Genomic DNA, 21,260 nt, shown 5'->3' with positions numbered 1-21,260 from the left:
TGAATCCATTTCATTACAAATGCACATTCGTTAACAAAACACAGATATTTGTCTTGTTTTAATGAGATGAATATCCGACCAAATGCAGTGCACATTTTAAAACCTAACATTTTTCTTTCATGATTCAGATAGAACTTGTGATTTTTTTTTTTTTTTTTTTCCAATTTACTATTATTACGTATGCTTAGGAGCCAACCCATTTCTGGAGCACTCTAGGGCAGCAGTTTTGCAAAAATGTTATCCATTTGCAAAACCACTAAATGGCAGAACTACTTCCTGCCATGCAGTGCTTCAGATGCTTACCTAGGAATCTCTATAACAGAGAACATTATGAGAATTAAGCAAACTTTATAACAGAAGTAAATTGTTAACCTCTTCAAGATGGTGTGCTCTCTGAATCACATAAGAAAATGTTGGGGTTTCATATCCCATTAAAGAAAACAAAGAAATAATGCTGAATATGTTTCCTTTAGATAGTTAAAAATACTGACCCAAGAGCACTGAAGAGCTGCGGTAACCTGCTCCTCTTCTTCACAGAGCCCCAGCCACGTTAATTGGAGGCTAATAAATGGCTTGTATTCATTTTATTTAAAACGAGATGAATACAGAACAGCACGGGCACCGAATATTTGAAATACAAAGTATTTGGAATATTTGGAACAAAAGATTTGGGCAAACCGAAAATTTTGTTTGTACACATTTCTAACCTTTTAATATCTGGTCCATAGAATAGAAGCTCAGTGGATAAGGAAACCTCCGTATTTGTAGAGAGTGACAAACCCTTCAAGCATAACAACAACAAATCTATGTTTTTCCGTGTAGGAGCATCTCTTAAAAAATACCCATAATACATTAAATTATACTCTAAACGCAACAAAGAAAAATATGACTTTAATGTCCATTTCTAAAATGGATCTGCTATGAAAAATGTAATTGCAGCAGATTTTTCACAGTGGTTCCACTGTAGTGAGTGTATCAATAGTGTGAATACACCACTCACATTTAATTGCATCAGAATTTTCACAGTGGTTTCACTGTAGTGAGTGTATCAATAATGTGAATACACCACTCACATTTTTGTAAATATTTTATTATATCTTTTCATGTGACAACACTGAAGAAATGACACTTTGCTTCAATGTGAAGTAGTGAGTGTACAGCCTGTATAACAGTGTAAATTTGCTGTCCCCTCAAAATAAACGTAACACACAGTCATTAATGTCTAAACCATTAGCAACAAAAGTGAGTACACCCCTAAGTGGAAATGTCCAAATTGGGCCCAATTAGCCATTTTCCCTCGTGACTCGTTAGTGTTACAAGGTCTGAGGTTTGAATGGGGAGCAGGTGTGTTAAGTTTGGTGTTATCATGCTCTTACTCTCTCATACTGGTCACTGGAAGTTCAACATGGCACCTCATGGCAAAGAACTCTCTGAGGATCTGAAAAAAAAAGAATTGTTGCTCTACATAAAGATGACCTAGGCTATAAGAAGATTGCCAAGACCCTGAAACTGAGCTGCAGCACGGTGGACAAGACCATTGAGCAGTTACACAGGACAGGTTTCACTCAGAACAGGCCTCACCATGGTCGACCAAAGAAGTTGAGTGCACGCTCTCAGCGTCATATTCAGAGGTTGTCTTTGGGAAATAGATGTATGAGTGCTGCCAGCATTGCTGCAGAGATTGAAGGGGTGGGGGGGGGGGTCAGCCTGTCAGTGCTAAGACCATATGCCGCACACTGCATCAAATTGGTCTGCATGACTGTCATCCCAGAAGGAAGCCTCTTCTAAAGATGATGCACAAGAAAGCCTGCAAACAGTTTGCTGAAGACAAGCAAACTAAGGACATGGATTACTGGAACCATGCACTGTGGTCCAATGAGACCAAGATAAACTTTTTTGGTTGAGATGGTGCCAAGCATGTGTGGTGGCAACCAGGTGAAGAGTACAAAGACAAGTGTGTCTTGCCAACAGTCAAGCATGGTGGTGGGAGTGTCATGGTGTGGGCCTCCATGAGTGCTGCCGGAACTGGGGAGCTACAGTTCATTGAGGAAACCATGAATGCCAACATGTACTGTGACATACTGAAGCAGAGCATGATCCCCTCCCTTCCGAGACTGGGCCGCAGGGCAGTATTCCAACATGATAACGACCCCAAACACACCTCCAAGATGACTACTGGCTTGCTAAAGAAGCTGACAGTAAAGGTGATGGACTGGCCAAGCATGTCTCCAGACCTAAACTCTATTGAGCATCTGTGGGGCATCCTCAAACGGAAGGTGGGGGAGCACAAGGTCTTTAACATCCGTCAGCTCTGTGATGTCGTCATGGAGGAGTGAAAGAGGACTCCAGTGGCAACTTGTGAAGCTCTGGTGAACTCCATGCCCAAGAGGGTTAAGGCAGTGCTGGAAAATAATGGTGACCACACAAAAAATTGACACTTTGGACCCAATTTGAACATTTCCACTTAGGGGTGTACTCACTTTTGTTGCTAATGGTTTAGACATTAATGGCTGTGTGTTGAGTTATTTTGAGGGGACAGCAAATTTACACTGTTATACAGGCTGTACACTCACTACTTTACATTGTAGTAAAGTGTCATTTCTTCAGTGTTGTCACATGAAAAGAGATAATAAAATATTTACAAAAATGTGAGGGGTTTACTCACTTTTGTGGGTTACTGTATTTATATTATTTTTTTTATTTTTATTTTTCATAAAATGATTGTGTGATTAAAAAAAAAAAGGAAATTCCTTTTAGAAACACAAACACATGCGTTAGTCAAAACCTATGTTTTATTTTGAATCCTCTAATTATTCAAGTTGCATATAAATTAAAATGTAATATATTTTGAGCCATTGTATCTTTTTCACGCTAATTGCTAAATGGTAAAAACCTTTTATCTTTCATAAGAAGTAAAAATGTTATTATTAAATCTAATATCTTGTTTTTGTTTGAACAAATGTGGTTAAAATGTTCGGAAAATGGGATTTTAAAATCACTAGGTAAATCGGATGCAACCACTGGTTTCTGTATAAAGGGATAGAAAGATCCAAACTGTAATGTGCATGGGTACATTTTCATGTTTAAATAGAAGCAATATCACATTATACTTTCATTAGTAAAAATGCTTTGGTTAAAACTTATAACTGATATCAGCAGCATTTGCACATGTGCTGTGAGTGCCCGTGCACCAGTTTTCAAACATTACAACTTTTAAGAGAAAGTGAAAAGTTTGCGCACATGCACTAACCCAGTGGGCTCCATGTACGAAGCAGCAAAAGCTGCTCTGGAGCCCTTACGGGGCAGGTTCGCATATGCGAGCCTGCTTCCCGCAATGTAAGAAGCAGCGGTCATTAGATCTGAGGTGGCGAGTGAAAATCACAGAGAGCTTGCTCGCTCTCGGTGATTGACAACCCCTTCAGTCGCGCAATTGGCGAATGAAGGGGTGGCCATTACACACTCCAATGAGTGTGTAATGATACAGACCCGCTGCCCGTGTGTAGCGAAGGCGGGCGGAAAGCTTTGCGAGTTGAGAAGCCTCTATAGACTTCAGTGGAGTGCGAAAACTGGAAAACAAAAACACCCATACTTGTGTGCTAACTCGATTGCATTTAACTAAGTGCTCTCAAACTGACATAAAAAATGAATATTTCACATTCCAATGTTCTTCATATAGAAGAAAATGTTCTATTTATTTTATATATATATAGATAGATGATAGATACAAATATATATATGATTATCTATTTAAAAATACATAGAAAATATTCCACTATGTGAAGAAAATTGGATGTAAAATATTTACACTGCATACATAGTTAAACACATTCAGCTAGATTTAGAGTTTTGTCGGTAAAGACCCGCGTAGCTAACGCTGCTTTTTTTTCCCAACGCACCCTTCCAACAACGCTGGTATTTAGAGTTGTCTGAGGGGCTGCGTTAGGCTCAAAAAAGGGTGCGTTGAGCCTAATGTAGCTCCACTTCAACCCTCAATACCAGCGTTGTTTACGGTAGCGGTAAGCTGGGAAAACGTGCTCGTGCACGATAGCCCCATAAGAAACAATGGGGCAGTTTGGGCTGAAAAAAAAACTAACACCTGCAAAATAGCAGTGTTCAGCTCCTAACGCAGCCCCATTGTTTCCTATGGGGAAACACTTTCTAAGTCTGCACCTAACACCCTAACATGAACCCCGAGTCTAAACACCCCTAACCTTACACTTATTAACCCCTAATCTGCTGCCCCCGCTATCGCTGACACCTGCATTATACTATTAACCCCTAATCTGCCGCTCCGGACACCGCCGCAACCTACATTATCCCTATGAACCCCTAATCTGCTGCCCCTAACACCGCCGACACCTATATTATATTTATCAACCCCTAATCTGCCCCCCCAACGTTGCCGCTACCTTACCTTCACTTATTAACCCCTATTCTGCCGACCGGACCTCGCCGCTACTCTAATAAATGTATTAACCCCTAAACCAACCCCCCCCCCAACATTACAACCCACCACCCACATACCCCTACTCTAATCTGTAATTTAGTGGGGGGGGGGTTTATTTAATTGTATGTAATTGTAGGTAATTTATTTAATTAATTTATTGATAGTGTAGTGTTAGGCTTAATTGTAACCTAGGTTAGGATTTATTTTACAGGTAATTTTGTACTTATTTTAACTAGGTAGCTATTAAATAGTTATTAACTATTTAATAGCTATTGTATCTAGTTAAAATAAATACAAAGTTGCCTGTAAAATAAATATAAACCCTAAAATAGCTACAATATAATTATTCGCTATATTGTAGCTATATTAGGGTTTATTTTACAGGTAAGTATTTAGCTTTAAACAGGAATACTTTAGTTAATAAGAGTTAATTTATTTTGTTAGATTCAAATTATATTTAACTTAGGTGGGTGTTAGGGTTAGGGTTAGACTTAGCTTTAGGGGTTAATACATTTATTATAGTAGCGGCGAGGTCCGGTCGGCAGATTAGGGGTTAATACTTGAAGTTAGGTGGCAGCGATGTTAGGGAGGGCATATTAGGGGTTAATACAATTTATTATAGGGTTTGCGAGGTGGGAGTGCGGCGGTTTAGGGGTTAATACATTTATTAGAGTAGCGGCGAGGTCCGATCGGCAGATTAGGGGTTAATAAGTATAGGTAAGGTAGCGGCGACGTTGGGGGGGCAGATTAGGGGTTAATAAATATTATGTAGGTGTCGGCGATGTTAGGGGCAGCAGATTAGGGACTCATAGGGATAATGTAGGTGGCGGCGGTGTGCGGTCGGCAGATTAGGGGTTAAAAATATTTATTATAGTGGCGGCGATGTGGGGGGACCTCGGTTTAGGGGTACATAGGTAGTTTATGGGTGTTAGTGTACTTTAGAGCACTGTAGTTAAGAGCTTTATAAACTGGCGTTAGCCCATAAAGCTCTTAACTACTGACTTTTTTTTGTGGCTGGAGTCTAAATACCGGCGTTAGGAAGATCCCATTGAAAAGATAGGATACGCAATTGGCGTAAGGGGATCTGCGGTATGGAAAAGTCGCGGCTTGAAAGTGAGCGTTAGACCCTTTCCTGCCTGACTCTAAATAACAGCGGCCGGCCAAAACCAGCGTTAGGACCCCTTAACGCTGCTTTTGACGGCTGACGCAGAACTCTAAATCTAGCCAATTATTAGATATTAATAGCCTTTCCATGTTTTCAGGTATTTGAGTGCAAAGGCCTCCAAATTATTAAACATACTGTAAAATAGATATATTCTATGAATTATTTAGAATATTTTACAGTATGTTTAATCATTTTTAATATTTTTTATTAATTATTTTTAATATTTTATATGTAATATTTCAATAACACGCCTTAAGAATAATATGTTTTTATGTGCGCTAACCCGACTGCACTAAGATCTATATCACAAATACCAGGGCGCATATTTTACATTCCTATTTTCTTCACATAGAAAATAATGTACTTTTTATTATTAAATATATATTTCTATATATATATATCTAATACTGTTCATATAAAATACATACCTATACCTATATATCTATTGGAATAGGTATGCAGGTATAGGTATACACACACACACACACATATATATATATATATATATATATATATATATATGTATTTACAATAAAAAGGACATTATCCTGTAAGTGAAGATGATTGGAATGACAAATATGAACAATAAATATACAGTAAACAAATAAATAAATCTATCTATCTATCTATCTATCTATCTATATATATATTCATACATATACATATTTTGACATATGTATGTATGTATCTTTATGTTAAAGGGATAGTCTAGTCAAAATTAAACTTTTGTGATTCAGATAGAGCATGCAATTTTAAGCAACTATCTAATTTACTCCTATTATCAATTTTAATTTGTTCTCTTGGTATCTTTATTTAAATGAAAGCTTACAAGCTGGGCCATTTTTGGTTCAGTACCTGGGTAGCACTTGCTGGTTGGTGGCTACATTTAGACACCAATCAGAAAATGCTACCCAGGTGCGGAACCAAAAATGGGCCGGCTCCTATGCTTACATTCTTGCTTCTTCCAATAAAGAGAACAAATAAAAATTGATAATAGGAGTAAATTAGAAAATGTCTTAAAGTTGCATGCTCTGTCTGAATCATGACAGTTTAATTTTGACTAGACTATCCCTTTAATTATTATTATTATTATTATTATTATTATTATTATTATTATTATCATCAGGTATTTGTAGAGCGCCAACAGATTCCGCAGCGCTGTAGCTTTAAAACCCTTTGCAGTCCTGAGACCTCATATCTTTGAGCCCTTATAACATTTGAATGCAAAAAAAGTACATTATTTTCTATGTGAAGAACATAGGAATGTAAAATATGCATTTTACACATCCCGTTTCTCAATTTAGATTTTAACGTGGTTGGGTTTGCGCACATGAAATCTTAGTATTCTTATGGCGCATATTGAAATATTACATATAAAATATTAAAAGTAATCTATCTGTCTATCTATTAATCTATCTATCATCTATCTATCAATCTATCTATCTATCTATCTATCTATCTATCTTATCTATCTATCTATCTATCTATCTATCTATCTCTCTCTACTCTAAATATATATATATATATATATTTAGCATCTAACATCTATCTATCTATCTATCTATCTATCATCTATCAAGAGAATGACACAAATTAGATAACAGAAGTAAATTGATTTTACTGTCTATTTAATGATTACAGGAAAATATATCACATGTATTAAATTGAGATGATGAAATATTGAGATAATAATATATTATGATCTTAGCATGAAAAGAATATCATGTAAAAGTTAAAAAATATATATATCTTTTAGTGATCCATACAACTAAAATAAAAATTATAGCTTTGTTTGCATGAAATTGTGATATATTTATTCTTTCTTTGTAATTTTCTTTAGGTGATTTATTGTATAAGTCCATATTACCATAATAAGGTTCTTTAAATTATGATGGAAATTATGTTTTGCTAAAATTGGAATGAAATAGGTATTTATTTAACTGTTTCCAGTTGCAAATGTCATAAAGACCTGGGCCTCTAGTTATGAAGGTCTGTCGGACAAATGTCGCTGAATAATGTCGCTGTATTCAGCATTGCACCAGCAGCTCACAAGCTGCCGCCAGCAGGGGGGTGTCAATCAACCCGGCGATGTGTGCTCAGAGCAGGCGGACAGGTTATGGAGCAGCGGTCTTTGTGACCGCTGCTTCATAACTGCTGTTTCTGGCAGGCCTGCAGGCTCGCCAGAAACACTGGGCATCATTGATACATATGCCCCCTGGTTTCTAGCATATGCTTTAAATTTGAAAGTATTAATTTATCAATAATTTTAAATATTTAAAACTTAAAATATAAAAATAAATTAAATATTTAAAATATATTTTATATGTACTATGACATCCATTAATTCTGATTAAATATCCATGAACGTCATAATACTGCATTTATGCTGTGTAACTAATTTGTAATTGAATGTATTAATTTACACTTAGATTACAAGTTTTGTGCTATAGAGGGTGCGAAACGAACCCAACAAAAGTTGCGTTATTTCACCCTCCATAGCACTGCCATTACGAGTTTTGAAAAAGCTGCTTTGTGCGTGCGATATGGTTGCATTGAGCTCCATATCGCACAAAATACAAGTGCTGCTTTGACGTGCTTGTGCACGCTTTCCCCATAGACATCAATGGGGAGAAAACCTAACACCTACGATCGCAGAATGAAAAGATCCATAACGCAGCCCCATTGATGTCTATGCTGATAAAAAGTTACGTTTAAACCTAACACCCTAACATAAACTCCATGTCTAAACACCCCTAATCTGCTGACCCCGACATTGCAGACACCAAAATAATGTTATTAACCCCTAATCTGCCGCTCCCGATATCGCCACCACTATAATAATGTTATTAACCCCTATTCCCCCGCACCCCAACATCCCCCACACTATGTAACACCCCTAATCTGCTGCCCCCGACATCGCAGACACAGAAATAATGTTATTAAGCCCTAATCTGCCGCTCCCGATATCACCGCCACCGAAATAAATCTAATAACCCCTAATCTGCCGCTCCCAATATCGCCGCCACTATAATAAAGTTATTAACCCCTATTCCCCCCGCACCCCAACATTGCCCACACTATATAACTGTCTTTGGTGTCTGCTTCCGACATCGCAGACACCAAAATAATGTTATTAACCCCTAATCTGCCTCTCCCGATATTGCCGTCACCAAAATAAATCTATTAACCCCTTTTCCGCCGCTCCCAGACATCGCCGCCACTAAATAAAGTTATTACCCCTAAACCTCTAGCCTCCCACATCGCAACAACCTAAATTAAACTATATTAACCCCTAACCCTAAACGTAACCCTAAACGTAACACTCCCTAACTTTAACATAATTAAAATAGACCTAAATTAAAGTTACAATTATTAACTAAATAATACCTTTTTAAAACTAAAAACAAACTTACCTGTCAAATAAAAATAAAACCTAAGCTAGCTACAATTTAACTAATAGTTAGTTATATTGTAGCTTGCTTAGGTTTTTATTTCACAGGTAAGTTTGTATTTATTTTAACTAGGTAGACTAGTTAGTAAATGGTTATTAACTATTTACTAACTACCTAGTTAAAATAAATACAAATTTATTTGTGAAATAAAAGTAAAATCTATGCTGCCTTACACTAAAACCTAACATTACAAAAAAATACAACTAACATTACAAAAATAAAAAAACACTAAAATTACAAAAAATAAAAAATAACTACCATTACAAAAAATAGCAAACCCCCACCCCCCAAACCCACAAAATAAAAATAAAGTAAAACCTAATCTACTCATTGCCCTGAAAAGGGCATTTGTATGGGCATTGTCCTTAAAGGGGCATTCAGCTATTTTGCTGCCCATTAAAAATAAAAAATGGCTATTCTTAAAATGGCCTTTTCAAGGACATTGCCCTAAAGAAATCAGCTTTTTTTCTAAAAAATAAAAACAAACACCCCCTAACATTACAAACCTCCACCCCCAAACCCACAAAATAAAAAAAAACGAACTAAAAAACCTAATCTACTATTGCCCTGAAAAGGGCATTTATATGGGCATTGCCCTTAAAGGGGCATTCAGCTCTTTTTCTTGCCCTTAAAAGGGCATTCAGCTCTTTTAAGACAAGCCCAAACCCTATTCTAAAAAAACACACCAAAAAAACCTTTAAAAAACCTAACACTAACCCCTCTTTAGGTACTCACAGTTATTGAAGTCCAGCTTGAACCGTCTTCATCCCAGCGGCTCCATCTTCATCCAGGTGGCTCCATCTTCGTCCATCTAGGGACCGGTATCTTCTTCATCCCTGCGGAGGTGGAGCGGTCGATGCACGGAGGCGGAGGTCCAGGCGAAGGTCCAAGGCGGAGGTCCAGGTCGGATGTCCATCGATCCGACGTGGAGGTCCTCTTCATGCGATCGTCCATATCACACTGAGGATTCAAATGCAAGGTACCGCTTTTATACTGAAGGTACCATTGCATTCCTATTGGCTGAAAAATGTAAATCAGCCAAACGGAATTAGAGCTGCTAAAATCCTATTGGCAGTTCAAATCAGACAATAGGATTTAAGCAGATCTCATTCCTATTGACTGATTTGAATCAATGCTAAAAACCGATAAGGGCTGTCGGTCATCAAAAACTGTATTAATACACAAAAAAATCCAGCTGCTTTTCAGGCTGTCTAACCGCTCTCACCAACTGACCAGGCCACTCATCCTCATTCTATTGGTCTTGCAATTTCTTCTCTCTTTACAGTTTACTCTCTCTCTTTGTGTGTTACAACTGTGGAATCTGGTTAAAGAAACAGAAAAAAATAATTTGGCACTGTGACAGTAATATATATAGGAATTAAAGGATTAGAAAAATCCCTGGTGCTTACTTGTAAGTAATAAATTGAGGGAATGGGGAAGAAAGGACAAGAAGGGGTTAAATAGCACTCATTCCAATATCTATTTGGTGATGCCAGTTGAAAAGTGCTTCAACTTGTAGGTTTTGGAGTGACTTAAAAAATTGAATTTTTATTATACATATTATTAAAATATAAAACCACTAGTAAGTGTATATTAGGTTCCCAAACAAAACGAATTAATACGGCCACTTATTGAAGGAAGGCAAAACAGTGCAGCCACCTCCCTGTATTCCTGGCCGGTATCAGGATACCCCGGCTTCAGGTGACAGAGATGGCCAAGGGCACTGAGTTCCCCAAGATAGCCGTAAGCAAGAAAAGACAGGAACAGTAATTATACTATTTTTAAAAACAACCAAACATTCACACTAACGCACAAACGCGTTTCGGCCGAGTAGCAGCCTTTCTCTATGTGCTTTCAAACAAAAATTGACAAGACGAGTCGGTGTGGAATCTGGTTCATAAGTTTTTGTTGTGTTTTTACATTTGATTGATGATGATGATGTATTCAGTATTGTTTAATAATTACCATACACAAAAAATCTTATTTGTAATGATAATGTTTAGCTTTTATTGTGTGTGCTGGTGGCATAGACCAATTTTCTGCCATCACTTTTTGGTGGGAGGGCTAAGAAGTTTTATTAACATAAAATAAAAAATGTCTGTCCAAAACATAAACAAAATAAAGTGCTTGTTTTAATTCATGCTTTTCATCATTTTAAAGGGATGTTAAACCCTAAATACATTTAATGTACCTCCCTCTAATTATGGTTGCTACCATTTTGGAACCTTGGTTTGCTACACTGCAGATATCTCAAGAAGATGTTGCACATGTGCAAATACATCAGTACTGGAATACATTGAAGGCTAAATTTCAACAAGGTGATGAGGATGGCAGGGAATAACCTTAATAATTTGCTTGTAAAATGTGTTTATATCCCTTTCAATATGTTAATCACTTTCAAGTCATTTTAAACAACTTAAGGCCAGATTATGAGTGGTGCGCTATTTCGCCAGAGCGCTATCAGGTTTATCATGGCTGTTTGCCCATGTTGGAAGGATCGCTTGTATTACAGATTGATAATAAATGCGAACACATGAGTGCAATTGTGATTTACGCTAGAATGATTACTGCCATCTCAGAGCTCTGGTTAACTGGTTTGCGAAACAAAAAAGTGTCACAAAACACATCAAAAACAAATGTACAGTAACACTCGCAATAACACTACCTAATAAAAAAAATATATATATATTGCACAAAAAAGTTATATGGTCTCAGGTGTTAGAAAAAAGGACTGCAAAGGGCTTTAACATCGAGATACATGCATGTCTAAAGATCTATATGTATATGTATTGAAGTCAAGCTCAGGATGATCTCGAACTATGGTCCCTACATGAAGATGATAACTTAGAAAAAGAGGATTTCACCCATAGCAAATTAAAACCGAAAACAATATTTTTTCCTCTGCATTCGCAGGGGAAATATTTTTCACAATTTAAAGATTCAGTTCTCCAGGAATGCACAGAAATGTGTAAAAACTTTAAAATAAGAAAACACAATCTCAGTCTAAAATAGAAAGCGGCTATAAAAGGGTTAAAGGAAAATGAGAATATAATTCTCTGAGCTGCGGATAAGGAGGGTGGTATCGTCATTCAAGACAAAGTTGATTATTTAAAAGAAACGTTTAATCTGCTCTCCAATGTGGAGACATATGAGATATTGAATGGCTATCTACCCCCTATACCTGAATGAATATAGATCACACATAGATTTATTTATTTATTTATAAAATATTTTACCAGGAAGGATACATTGAGATTTCTCTCGTTTTCAAGTATGTCCTGGGGATAGATCAAGGATATAAGGATAAAATATTGAACCAGAAGGAGTGGATATTTATGGCAATTGATGAACCAAATATTGCTATATTCTATCACTTGCCAAAGATACACAAAGATTAGAAATGTCCACCCGGGAGACCCATTATATTGGGTATAGATTAATTGACTGCAAAACTTTCCGAGTACGTAGATGTGTTCCTAAGATCAATGGTGACAGATTTAAAATCCCACTTACGGGATACCCCACAATTTCTACAAATGATACAAAATATCATTTGGATACCAACATACAGGTGGGCAACGTTGGATATATCAGCTCGTATACATCAATCCCCCATGGCAGTGGGATAGAGGCAGTAAAATATTTTCTGAGAAGTTATGAACAATTTCCAGAATCCCAACAAGATTTTATAGTAGAATCTATAAGATTTGTTCTGGAGAAAAATTATTTTCTTTTTCAGAACAAATTCTACTTGCAAAAGAAAGGTACCGCCATGGGGAAAAATTTGCTCCCAATTTTGCAAATCTGTATGTTGGGTGCCTGGAGGAAAAATTGATCTATGAAAATAGTAACTAGAAGGACAAGCATCTAGTATTCTGGAAAAGATACATAGATGACATTTTGATCATCTGGGATGGGGACCTATCAAGTTGGTCTACATTCATGAAAGAGTTAAACCTAAACAAAATGAACTGAAAATTCACAGGCAATTCAGACACGAGCAAGGTAAATTTCTTAGACGTCACCCTTTTCAGTGCAGGAAACAAAGTAGGCACAAAAGGCTATAAGAAAGATACAGATATTAATGGTTTCCTGGGTGCTGAAGTGGGCATCATCAAAAATGGATTGAAAATGTACCCTTCGGGCAATTCCAGAGAATCAGGAGGAACTGCAGCCATTTGGAAGACTTTGAGGAGGAGGCCATAAGATTAAAAGGACGTTTTCAAGCTAAACATTTCAAACCAGATACTATTGAGAAAGCCTATCATAAGGCAAATAGTTTGAATAGGAGTGATTTAGTTATGGGTATGAAGAATAATGATACAACAATCACTAAGTCCCAGGGTCAGGTTAACAACGACAGAAATAAGAGATGTTTTAGCTTTGTCACTACCTTCAATACAGGCTACATACAGGTTAAGAGCATTTTCAGCAAGCACTGGAATATACTTAAGAAGGATCCTTTATTAAAATACACTATATGAAACTATCCAGAGGTGATCTTCAAGAAAAATAAGTGCATTAAGAACATTTTAGCACCAAGTATTATTAGGGAGCCAAGCAAAGACAAGAAAAATACAGGGATACCCCAATTATTGGGTTTCTTTAAATGTTTCAGGAAGAACTGTGTGTGCTGTAGCCATACACATCATTTAAAGGACTATAACAAACGTATTGGTAAGGATGATTATTAACATCAAAGGGAGGCTTAATTGTAAGTCAAACTATGTTGTGTACATGCAGGAGCGTAAGTGTCAGATTCTGTTAAGATATATAGGTAGAACCAAAAGAATTTTGAAAGTTAGGTGCCTGGAGCACATAAAAAATATAGAGGCAGGGATTTTAAACCCCCCACTTATAAGACACTTTAAAAACATGAATAATATTGATCCCTCTCAGTTTTTTATAAAGCGATTGAGCAGGTACAGGTGGGACCCAGGGGTGGCAATAGGCTGCTGGAACTCAGAAAAAGGGAGACCTTTTGGATCCACGCTTTGAGAAGTCTGGATCCACAGGGTCTAAATAAAGACATTGACCTGGCTGCTATTTTGTAATTAACCATAAAAAGTCACCAGTGTCAAAAATAAAATAGCCCTGCTAAGATGTGTTTCCCTATACAATGAAAGTATTGATACAATAAAATTAGGGACATACATACATTTATAGGGAAATATAGGGAATACAGGCACTGGGGTTTATATACAGACAGAAAGCTGTTATAGATGTTATATATGGATCACTATTCTACGCTATGATTTTTCATGATTTTTTTACGGTTTTTAACATTAACATTTATAAGTGGTGTTCTTAGAAGGAATGGGATATATTTATATGTATTATTTTTATTTATGAATGAATGATGTCTTTTTTTACAGTGGGGAAAAAAAGTATTTAGTCAGCTACCAATTGTGCAAGTTCTCCCACTTAAGAAGATGAGAGAGGCCTGTAATTTTCATCATAGGTATACCTCAACTATGAGAGACAAAATGTGGAAACAAATCCAGACAATCACATTGTCTGATTTGGAAAGAATTTATTTGCAAATTATGGTGGAAAATAAGTATTTGGTCACCTACAAACAAGCAAGATTTCTGGCTCTCACAGACCTGTATCTTCTTCTTTAAGAGGCTCCTCTGTCCTCCACTCATTACCTGTATTAATGGCACCTGTTTGAACTTGTTATCAGTATAAAAGACACCTGTCCACAGCCTCAAACAGTCACACTCCAAACTCCACTATGGTGAAGACCAAAGAGCTGTCGAAGGACACCAGAAACAAAATTGTAGACCTGCACCAGGCTGGGAAGACTGAATCTGCAATAGGCAAGCAGCTTGGTGTGAAGAAATCAACTGTGGGAGCAATAATTAGAAAATGGAAGACATACAAGACCACTGATAATCTCCCTTGATCTGGGGCTCCACGCAAGATCTCACCCTGTGGGGTCAAAATAATCACAAGAACGGTGAGCAAACATCCCAGAACCACACGGGGGGACTTAGTGAATGACCTGCAGAGAGCTGTAGCAACATAACAAAGGCTACCATCAGTAACACACTACGCTGCCAGGGACTCAGATCCTGCAGTGCCAGACATGTCCCCCTGCTTAAGCCAGTACATGTCCGGGCCCGTCTGAAGTATGCTAGAGAGCATTTGGATGATCCAGAAGTGGATTGGGAGAATATCATATGGTCAGATGAAACCAAAGTCGAACTGTTTGGTAGAAACACAACATGTCGTGTTCGGAGGAGAGAGAACACCATACCTACTGTGAAGCATGGGGGTGGCAACATCATGCTTTGGGGCTGTTTCTCTGCAAAGGGAACAGGACGACTGATCCGTGTACATGAAAGAATGAATGGGGCCATGTATCGTGAGATTTTGAGTGCAAACCTCCTTCCATCAGCAAGGTCATTGAAGCTGAAATGTGGCTGGTCTTTCAGCATGACAATGATCCCAAACACACCGCCCGGGCAACGAAGGAGTGGCTTCGTAAGAAGCATTTCAAGGTCCTGGAGTGGCCTAGCCAGTCTACAGATCTCAACCCCATAGAAAACCTTTGGAGAAAGTTAAAAGTCCCTGTTGCCCAGCGACAGCCTCAAAACATCACTGCTCTAGAGGAGATCTGCATGCAGGAATGGGCCAACATACCAGCAACAGTGTGTGACAACCTTGTGAAGACTTACAGAAAATGTTTGACCAAAGGATATATAACAAAGTATTGAGATGAACTTTTGATATTGACCAAATACTTATTTTCCACCATAATTTGCAAATAAATTATTTCCAAATCAGACAATGTGATTGTATGAATTTGTTTCCACATTTTGTCTCTCATAGTTGAGGTATACCTATGATGAAAATTACAGGCCTCTCTCATCTTCTTAAGTGGGAGAACTTGCACAACTGATGGCTGACTAAATACTTTTTTTCCCCACTGTACATGAAATTGTTTTAAGCTGAAAGACCACTATTGTAAGCACCCTTTTAGTGGTTTCAAATGCAGTTAGCAAAAAAGCAATTATGTAATTACGCTATTAAAGCAGAAATTGTGGAATACTAGTGAAGGGACTAACCCAACAAATATGAAAATAAAGATTGTTTTCTGCTTGAAATAGATTGCTCTTAAATGTCAGATCACCTATATGGGATGCATTATTGTTTATTTGTGTGTATATATGTATTTATGTACATGAAATTGTTTTAAGCTGAAAGACCACTATTGTAAGCACCCTTTTAGTGGTTTCAAATGCAGTTAGCAAAAAAGCAATTATGTAATTACGCTATTAAAGCAGAAATTGTGGAATACTAGTGAAGGGACTAACCCAACAAATATGAAAATAAAGATTGTTTTCTGCTTGAAATAGATTGCTCTTAAATGTCAGATCACCTATATGGGATGCATTATTGTTTATTTGTGTGTATATATGTATTTATGTACATGAAATTGTTTTAAGCTGAAAGACCACTATTGTAAGCACCCTTTTAGTGGTTTCAAATGCAGTTAGCAAAAAAGCAATTATGTAATTACGCTATTAAAGCAGAAATTGTGGAATACTAGTGAAGGGACTAACCCAACAAATATGAAAATAAAGATTGTTTTCTGCTTGAAATAGATTGCTCTTAAATGTCAGATCACCTATATGGGATGCATTATTGTTTATTTGTGTGTATATATGTATTTATGTATATATATATATATATATATATATATATATATATATATATATATATATATGTATGTATTTACAGACAATTGCATACTTAAACACATAAATAAAAGTATATACATATATAGACATACAGTATATATAAGTGCACTGGAGCCCTTTGCAGTTAAGTAGATGAAAACATTTTAAAGCATTTTTATCCAATATTAATTTTTAATAAAGTATTATACTGTATATTTATTGTAAATATTTCACATTCCCATGTTCTTTACATAGAGGAATATGTTCTATGTATTTTTAAATAGATATGCTATATATCTGTATATAGCTATACCTATATATAATCATCTTTATATAGATATAGATAACATCAGGACATATTCTGCTATGTGAAGAACATTAGAATGTGAAATATTCATATTTTCAGGTTGGGTTAGCGCACTTGAGAAAATGCAATTGGGTTTGCTTTTGAGTAGGGTGTTAGTTCCCCCCCCCCACACACTTTTCTCCTTTGAAGTCTATGGGGGTATATGTTAATGTAGATCATTCGTGATCTAGCCCTTAATGTAAAAGTATCAATTTTAGTAACTTTCTGTGTTAAGTGTTTTGTAGAACTTTTGCAAGAGTTTTCAAATATAAAGCCTTGTGATAACGGAAGTCACTTTTATAGGAAAACATAAGAAAAAACAATGTATTTGCTAATTAGCATAATTTTGCATAATTAATCCAATAGCATAATTTAGAAACTAATGCTGCTAGGAATGATTTTGAATGCTGATTTGATTATAATTAGATTTCAACCAACATAGAAATTTCTTCATAGCAAAGTCTTTATTTCAATATTTATTCTTTATTATCTACATTGATCTAACCTTAAAAATACTAACTGCATCTATAAAATACCGTTGGGTGGCAACCCTGATTTGATCCATTATAAAACACCAAGATAACCCATTTATCACAAGACTCTACAATTAAACTGTATTCCACTCTACCAGCAACTGCTTGTGACATCTTTTCCCAGGGTTTTCAAAATTTTGCAATTCAACAACTGTAACCTCTTGAAACCCAATTTTTCCCAATTTCCAACAGGTAATTTTAGCATTTACTTTTTTTTAATATTACTGTCTTTTGTCACATGCTTATAATTACAATTATTGTTTTGGCTTAGAGAATTTTAACAATATTGCTCATTTAGTAGATTATGATAACTTTAAATGGACCAACAAAATCAAGGTTTTTTATTCCATAAGATTTCAAGACCTCACAGGTCTCTTCTTCAGATGCAGATCTTTCATTTTGTTGGTCCATTAAATGGTATCACAATCTACTAAAGGAACATTCTCTGTGGGACCAATATGGCAACAACACTTTTTCTGTTAACAATATTGCTTAAATAACACTTTTAATTATTAACAGTTGTACAACTAGCATTAAGTTATTAAAATGTTCATTGCATTTTTATTGCAGTGTTTAGCCATTACAAAATACGGGAAAAGGAAATGGAAGTGAAATTAAACTTTCATGATTCAGAGAATACAAGGCTAAAAAAGTGTTTTAATTTATTTTGATTATCGAATGTAGCACTTTCTTGTGGTCTACTTGGTTGAATCTGTTATATAGCTGATATATTCCCTAGCTTAGTTTTACCAAAGAGTGTCAGAAGCAACTCCACTCTAAGTATCCCTCTATGGTTTGCTTGTGAACCACTTCTATACAGCCTGGTGATACTGTACATAGTGACACATGCACACTCCTAAATCTATTTTAGTATATTCTTAAAAAAAGGGGCCAAGTTACAAAGTTGCAACCAAGTAGATCGACAGATAGGGGAAAATCTGACATAAAGAATACATTGTAAAGTTTCCTAAAATTGTATGCTTTGCAAGTGCATAACTACATGGATCTCAGAGGTCTTAATTAAGACTGGGCCTACCTCTAGTCCCAAGTAGTATTGATATTTATGGGCTGGTTGAGAAAATATATTATATCTGACCCCTATGTGTGCCCCCTGCAAATAAGGGTTTACAGTGTAAAGAAATGGTATGGATTTGCCTTTACAAATATGGTGACACACTATGTTGCTGTACAGAAAAACCTGCCACCATATTTGAACAGGCAGGCTACATTTTCTTTGGTGTGGAGAAAACAAGGGGAAAGGATTACTCAGAGTCACAGAGAAGCCACTTCTTTTGCTCCTATGTAGCTGCTGGCTTAACTTTTGCTGATTGCAACAGCCAGGAAGGGGTCTGTTGAAATAGGGGTCCCATCACAGCCTTTGCTATGGAGCTCATAAAGGCCTAGTTACGCTCCTGATGCTTTGTCTGAATTATACACATTTAAAGGAACAGAAAACTATTCTTTCATTATTCCGATAGAATAAACAACTTTAAACACATTTCCAATTTACTTCTATTATCAAATTTGCTTCATTATCTTATTATCCTTTGCTGAAGGAACAGCATTGCACTACTGGCAGCTAACTGAACACATCTAGTTAGCCAATCACAAAAGACAAATGTGTGCAGGCACCAATCAGCAGCTAACTTCCACTAGTGTAGTATATGTGCATATTCTTTTTCAACAAGGGATACTGAGAGGACAAAGCACATTTGAAAATAGAAGTGAATTTAAAAGGGTCTTAAAATTACATGCTCTATCTGTATCATGCAAGTTTCATTTTGACTTTCCTATTCCTTTAAAACGTATTCAAACACATTAGGTTACCTTTATCTCTATTAAATCAATTAGTTGCCATATTTTACTTTATTTTGGCCAATTAGCTTTTAGTTCATGAACGGTCTGTGAAAACGATTGAAAAGACTTAAGTACACCTATTTCTTATCTTTTTCTTTTTCTTTATTTTTTATTATTTTATTTGAATGTGTTATTTACCAATTTGGCTCAAATATTGGCTCATTGGAGTGCATACAATGTTTTCATACAGGAATTCAAATGGACTGGAGTTGGAACTATTATCTGTCATTACAACTCTAAATAAATATTCTGGTTGTAAATATCTAAAAGAACTATAAGGAAAATAAATTGTGACTTTCCTATTTTACCATCGTAATAAATATATATTTCTTTTTAGATATGGAAAACTGTGTGAAGTGTGCTGAAGACCAGTGGTCCAATACAGAGAGAACAGTGTGCATCTCCAGAACCATAGAGTTTCTTTCTTATGATGATATTTTAGGCATATCATTAGCTACAATATCCATTATTTTTGCTATTATGACCCTAGGAGTACTGGTCATATTTATTTTCCGCAGAGACACAGCAATAGTTAAAGCTAATAACAGGAACCTAAGTTACACTCTTCTTATATCACTAACAATGTGTTTTTTATGCTCATTGCTTTTCATTGGACGCCCTGTGGCACTCACCTGCTTTTTTCGACAAGCTGCCTTTGGAATTATTTTTGCAGTATCTGTTTCTTCAGTATTGGCTAAAACTATAACTGTTGTTATTGCCTTTAATGCCACAAAGCCTGGAAGCAGAGCGAGAAAATGGGTGGGATCCCGAATAACCAGCTATCTTGTGTTTCTGTCTTCACTGGGAGAAGCGCTCATTTGTCTCTTATGGTTTCTTTGCTCTCCACCATTTCCAGACTTTGACACCCGGGAGAAATCTGATAAAATGATATTACAATGTAATGAGGGTTCAGTCACTGCATTCTACTTTGTTGTAGGTTATATTGGACTTTTAGCTGCTTTAAGCTTTATAGTGGCTTTTCTAGCAAGAAAATTACCAGATAGTTTTAATGAAGCAACATATATAACTTTCAGTATGTTGCTGTTTTGCTCCGTTTGGGTCTCATTTTTCCCAGCCTATCTGAGCACTAAAGGCAAATATATGGTGGCTGTTGAAATATTTGCCATATTGTCTTCTAGTGCAGGGTTGATGGGTTGTATATTTATTCCTAAATGCTACATTATTGTGATAAGGCCAGATCTAAACACCAGGGAAAACCTGATAGGAAAAAAGGGAAATCGATCAATTGTAGACAGTACCCGAACTGAGACAAAGGATCACACACTAACCAGCACTATTTCTTAAGACTTCTTTGGAAGCCAAATTTATTATAAATATTTCATATATTTCAGCCAGGCTTCTGTATTTTTGTATTGTACTTAAATGTTTCAATTTCTACATACAGTGGGAAATATAGTTTGTAACAAAACATTTAGATGGACTCCAATCTCAGTACTCATTGTGTACATGTTTCTTTCTTTTTTCTTTCTGAAAAGCCATTTTTAAATTTAGCACCTTAAAAATCATCAATATAAGCATACTTTTTAGCATGTTCCCAAAGACATACAATTATGAAAACACATTACGTAAAGGGACAGTAAACACCTTGTAATTATTAGATATTTGTCACTAACTAATATTTCATTCTGGATGTCCTCTCACTACCTTAAGCTAAATCTCTCCAAAACTGAGCTCCCTATCCCCCCCTTCTTCCAAAATCCCTACCCTCAAATTTCTCTAACTGTTGATAATAACATAATTACCCCAACCCT

At 36.2% G+C, this 21,260-nt stretch overlaps 1 protein-coding gene across 1 annotated transcript in view; it reads left to right on the top strand.

Annotated features, from left to right (window-relative positions):
• The window catches only part of LOC128638888 (vomeronasal type-2 receptor 26-like), a 60,246-nt gene extending 39,453 nt beyond the window's left edge, over positions 1 to 20,793 (top strand). The window contains exon 8 of the mRNA XM_053691015.1: positions 19,826 to 20,793. Coding sequence (XP_053546990.1) covers positions 19,826 to 20,793 — 968 coding nt within the window. The remainder of the gene's footprint in view (positions 1 to 19,825) is intronic.
• Positions 20,794 to 21,260: the final 467 nt, after the last annotated feature.

Source organism: Bombina bombina, chromosome 8, assembly GCF_027579735.1.
Source record: "Bombina bombina isolate aBomBom1 chromosome 8, aBomBom1.pri, whole genome shotgun sequence".
NCBI classification, from domain to species: domain Eukaryota; kingdom Metazoa; phylum Chordata; class Amphibia; order Anura; family Bombinatoridae; genus Bombina; species Bombina bombina.
The sequence above is the reverse complement of the archived record's forward strand: the minus strand, read 5'-3'. Positions and strand labels throughout refer to the sequence as shown.